This window comes from Solanum tuberosum, unplaced genomic scaffold, assembly GCF_000226075.1.
Source record: "Solanum tuberosum cultivar DM 1-3 516 R44 unplaced genomic scaffold, SolTub_3.0 scf00121, whole genome shotgun sequence".
Taxonomy (NCBI): domain Eukaryota; kingdom Viridiplantae; phylum Streptophyta; class Magnoliopsida; order Solanales; family Solanaceae; genus Solanum; species Solanum tuberosum.
Window position 1 is genome coordinate 420,188 of NW_006239046.1, and position 5,425 is coordinate 425,612.

The 5,425-nt window shown below is 33.2% G+C and overlaps 1 protein-coding gene across 1 annotated transcript; it reads left to right on the forward strand.

Annotated features, from left to right (window-relative positions):
- The first annotated feature begins 323 nt into the window (after positions 1-323).
- LOC107061179 (cytosolic sulfotransferase 12-like) lies at positions 324-2,842 on the forward strand. Its single transcript, XM_015310014.1, has 2 exons — positions 324-502; positions 1,952-2,842. Exons 1-2 carry the CDS (start codon positions 343-345, stop codon positions 2,146-2,148), a joined length of 357 nt encoding a protein of 118 aa, XP_015165500.1. The 5' UTR covers positions 324-342; the 3' UTR covers positions 2,149-2,842.
- The last annotated feature ends 2,583 nt before the right edge of the window (positions 2,843-5,425 follow it).

The following is a 5,425-nucleotide window of genomic DNA, read 5'->3' on the forward strand; positions in this document are numbered from 1 at the left end:
AACTATGTTGGGTGAGATTAATATTAATAAATTAGAGCATAAATTAACTCGTGATTGAGTATATTTTTCAAATCTTTCTTCACTCTAAAAGTCCAAGAAGATATTATTACTATTTGATTTTTTGGTTATCCTATAAATTATAGCATGTGCTAGAATCACTAAATGCAAATGTTTACTTTAGAGGTTTTATAGATCTCTTATTGCGTAGAAATTATGTTAAGTAATCCGATTATGTAAATATTTTTTTAAAACACTCCGCCTTCCCCTATATATACACATAATCATTTGGCCAATTAAACCATATGAACTACAACTACATTTTTATTAAATTCCATTCCTAAAATGAGTGACAAAGAATCATCAGCGGTTTGGAATAAATCTGAACTTTATCAATGGGAAGGTTTTTGGTCAAATCTTACCATTATAAAGGAAGCCAAGATCTTCAAGGCAACCTTCAAATCAGATCCTAACGATGTTCTTTTGGCATCTTTCATAAAAACAGGTTTTAATTTACCAATAGATTTGAGTTTAATTACTTCATACAAGTTAATTAATGAATTCATTAAGTATTTTATGTTCTTGTAGAAAAATATATGTTCCATATTTAAGATAGCATGTTTTGTACCAAGAAAAATGTGTTCCTAACTTTCTTCTGATATTTGTAAGTAAGAAGAAAATATTGTCACAAAAACATTTATATATATATGTTGACAGGTAGGGCCGGGCGGTGGAGATGGAGATTGGGGAGAAAGTGTTGAGGGTGGGGGATGGTGGGTGCGGGTAGGGGCGACTCAAGCACATTATTAATAACTTAAGAAAAAATCGAATGGAGGCCTTAAACTTAAAAAATGTTAATATATTTTCTTATGATTTTTTTTCTTCTTAGCTCTTTGAGATGCTGAATATTATTTTTTAATTATTGATTTCTTTTAATAATTCTTTTTCAATAAATAATATAATCAATCAATTTAATCATTACTCTAGATGTCCCAATTTTCTAATAATTCTCTCCTTTTATATGAAAAAAATAATCCTTGTTATAAATAGTACTTACCCAATACTTTCTTAAAAAACACTATAATAAAAAATGAGGCCCCTCAAATTTGGAGCCCTAAGGTAGTTGCCTTTATTCTAAACCTATCGAACTGGCCCTAGTTGTGGGGGTTGGGCGAGGGCTGGAGCAAGGGTGGTCGATAAGGGTGGGGATGGTACATCGTACTATTAGGGTGTGGGGAGAAAATGATTATGATGAAATTTCATTTATGAAGCTTATTTTTGTATTCTCGTTATGAAAGTCATTTTTTATAATTTTCAAAACCTAACTTAGAGAAAGTATTTTTCAAAACATTTTGATCAACCTGGCATAAGAAAATTATAAATATTTTTTGTACCAAACATACACTTAGTGAATATAACTCTAAAAGATTTAGCGTGTGCTTGGTACGGAGGAAAATATTTTTCATTTTCTCATGTTCTCATGTTTGGATTGATCAAAATGTTTGAAATTTTTTTTCTCGGAAATTAAGTTCTTTAAACGATCAGTAAATCATTTCCTCAAGATGTTGAAAAAAGAAGTTCTATAAGTGGCATTCCACATTGATTGTCTCCTCTCATCCTCCAAGATTCAACACATCTCATTTTCACCCTATCCTCATAGACTCCATCCCCACCTCTCATTGTATTTGTGTCTAGATTATGTATAAATAATATTAGGATAATCTTTTAGCATACCTAACTCACATAATATAAAAGTTACAAGTACGAAATCTACTTATTTTCTAAGAAACATTTTCCTTTGGCTACCCAACGCACCATTAGAATATCAACTAGTATATATTTTCGACAAATATATAAATTTTGACTTTTTGTACATCAATTATAAAAAAAAAAAGATTTTAACTTATAAATTTTTTATATATTTTCAGTTTAAGGTTTGATGTTTGTCTTTCAGGTTCAACATGGCTCAAGGCCATATGTCTATCCATCATGGAAGGAAATAAAAAGGAAGAAGACCTATTGGTTAAGGATAATCCTCATTTTCATGTTCCAATAATAGAGGCCATGAATTACTATTCAAAAACTCCAGTTCATGATCTATACACAATGCCCTCTCCAAGATTATTTCACACTCATTTACCTAGCTTATAGGGTTTTACCAAATTCAATAAAAAAAATCAGATAATTGCAAGATTATATATATAACAAGAAACCCTAAAGATACCTTAATTTCCATATGGCATTTCTTCAACTATAATTGTAAGCGTTTAGAAAATTTCTCCCCTTTAGAAGAAGTTGTGGAATCCTTTTGCAGTGGGGTTCATTTATATGGACCATTCTTTGAACATGTTCTTGAATACTGGGAAGAAAGTAAAAAAAGGCCTAAAACAATACTATTCTTCAAGTATGAAGACTTGAAAATAGACCCTAAAAAGGAGTTGAAAAAAATAGCCTTGTTTCTTGGAAAACCTTTTGTTAATGAAGAGGATTTGGAGATAGTTTTGAAGAAGTGTAGCTTGGAGAATCTTAAGAACTTGGAGGTTAATAAGAGTGGCTCAATCCTCTATAATGTTCATAATAGTTCGTTTTTCAGAAAAGGAGTTGTTGGAGATTGGAAGAATCACTTGACACCTAAAATGGAAGAGCAACTTGACAAGATTACTAGATTGAAACTTCAAGGGAGTGGCCTTGAACTTTGATTCTTTGAGTAACTACTACTTTAATAAGCTTTTTCTATTACTTCATCCGGGTGAGTAATAAGCTAGGGTTGTTGAAAATAATAAGCTTAAATGTTTAAGCGCCTATGTCATATGTCTTTTTAGTTATCTTAAGTGTAAATCTTTTATTAAGTATGAGTCTAGAAATATCTCTTAATAGTTCACACTTATTAAAGTTATCATTATTAGTGTTAACATGATTTTTCCACTCATTTCCCACCGAATTAGTTCTTGGAAAAATGTATAGTGGGAAATAGATTCTCATTGAAATAGTGAGAAAGTTTCTAATTTTTCCGTATGAGAATATTACTTTTTTTCTCACCAATTCAATCAAAGTATTTGTAGAAATAACCACTGAATATTTTTCAGTGGAATAATAGTACTCCCTCCGTCTCATTTTATGTGTCACCCGTTCCTTTTTAGTTTGTCCCAAAAAGATTAATGTCACATTTATATAATTAGAAATAATTTAACTTTAAAATTTATTTTATATCATTAATGAAATGATTTACAACCACACAAATATATTTATATTGATTTAGACCACAAGTATAAAAAAATATTGTGTCAAGTATAACGGTGCCACATCAAATGAGACGGAGGAAGTAATTATTTTTTTAGTGAATGAAGTAATCTTGTTCCGAAAGAGTGGAGTCTTTATCCCTCTTTGATTTATTCACACCAATAGTTTTTGTTTTACCTTTTCTCTTATATACAAACTAGTTCTGGGAACATGCTTTGCACGTTTATCCCAAAATATTTCATGTAAATTTTATATTGTAAATGACATTTTTTATCCCCTTCAAATCTATTGTTATTTACTAAAATAAAACCATCATTTTAGTAATAGAAAGTACATATATCTTCTTAAAATTGACTAAAAGTGCATAAAGTACAAAAGAATCAAGACCAGATGCTCTATTTTGAAGAGAAAAAAAATAACATTTTTTTTTTTTTGAACTTCTCTTCTCTGAGCTCTGGCGCACGTTGGTGTGCACTAACTTGCACCTCGCCGGAAATGGGGAGGGAACGACCACGCAGAGCAGCGCAAAGACATAGCGAGGAATAAATACTTTATGGTATTAGCACTAGCACTAATAAAACAACGCAGGCAGCAAAACAAATGTTTGAACCAGCTCCGACCACACCAGAAGGAACAACTAATATTTCGGAGATGAAATCAGTCAAGAGGAAAGGGGAAACTGCAAGGGAGGAACAGTGGCCGGAATTAACGCAATACAAAGGAACTGGAGGCAACAACAACCATTCCTTGCAAGGAATGAATGGAACAATAACAGTGGACAAATTTGCAATTAAGCTGAGTATGCCTGAAAAAACACCAGAGAAACAATGGGCAAACTTGTTTGCTATGAATTGTATGGCTGCTAGATGTATGAATCTAACTTACATAGCTCCAATAATTGTAGAACGAGAAAAGGTAGTGGAAATACTGGCTGAGGATATAGCTCAGGATGAAGTGAAATGGAAACCTTCAGTGGTTGTATATGTGGTGGGTACAACACCATCAATAGGAGCTATGAAGAGATTCATTCTAAGTCAGGGTAATTTCTCTAGTAAACCAGTGGTACTATATCATGCTGATGGATATTTTGTAGTAATGTTTGCAAATGAGGAAGAAAGGGATAGAGTGTTATGTTCAGGACCTCATTGCTTACTAAGGAGACCAGTTATTATGAAGCCATGGGATCCGAATTTCAACTTTAAGGAGGAAATACTCACTACAATTCCTTTATGGATCAAGCTTCCGAACCTGCCTCTAAACTGCTGGAACTCTGTTATGCTTAGTAAAATAGGTAGTAGTTTGGGGAACCCTCTATATGCAGATGAATGTACAACACAAACAAGTAGAATCTCATTTGCTCGAATACTTATTGAAATGGACATAACAAGGATACTACCTATTGTGATCAAGATTAAGGATCCAAAGGGGAGAGTTCTCGAGCAACAAGTGAGGTATGAGTGGAAGCCAATCTTCTGCCAAAAATGCTTTCAAGTGGGACATTCTTGTATTACTAAACCAGGAGCACCACCACCAAAGAAAGGGTAGTGTCAAGGGCCAAGAAAGGAATGGAATCCAACAACAAAAGAAGGAAAGGAACCGGTTAAGGACAACGACCAGCAAAATACTACAAATATGTCATCGGATTAGGAAGAATGGCAAAATGTGAGGCGTAGAGCAGCAAAGAAAGGGATATGCAGACTAAGTACACTAGACATGATGACAATTCAAATAATGAGAACAATATCTATGAAACAGGGCAACATAGTGGAAGAATAGAGGATGTTACTCATGAGGCACCACCTGAACCCTATAATATAATATGATAGTAACCTGGAATGTTAGAGGGTTCAACCAAGAGGTGAAACACAAGGAGCTGAGGTTGTTCGTTAGGAGGAATAAAGTAACTATTATAGCAATTTTTGAACATAGAGTTAGAAAAGAGAAAGTTGGGAGAATTATCAATAAAATAATGCCAGGATGGGAGTGGTGCACTAATTATACAAATGAAGTTAGAGGCAGAATTTGGGGTGTATGGAATCCTAGCATAGTCAAATTCACAAGGGTGGAAACATCAGTTCAATATGTACATGGCATGGTTGATATGCAACAAAGTGATTTTAAGTTTCAATTCACAGCAGTGTATGGCCTGCACACCATAGCTACCAGGAGTTCATTATGGGAAAAGGTA

Excerpts from the sequence above, each read along its gene's own strand:
- LOC107061179 (XM_015310014.1), top strand. The coding sequence starts at position 343 with ATGAGTGACAAAGAATCATCAGCGGTTTGGAATAAATCTGAACTTTAT. Across the intron at positions 503-1,951 it reads GGCATCTTTCATAAAAACAG|GTTCAACATGGCTCAAGGCC; the intron begins GTTTTAATTTAC and ends TTTGTCTTTCAG.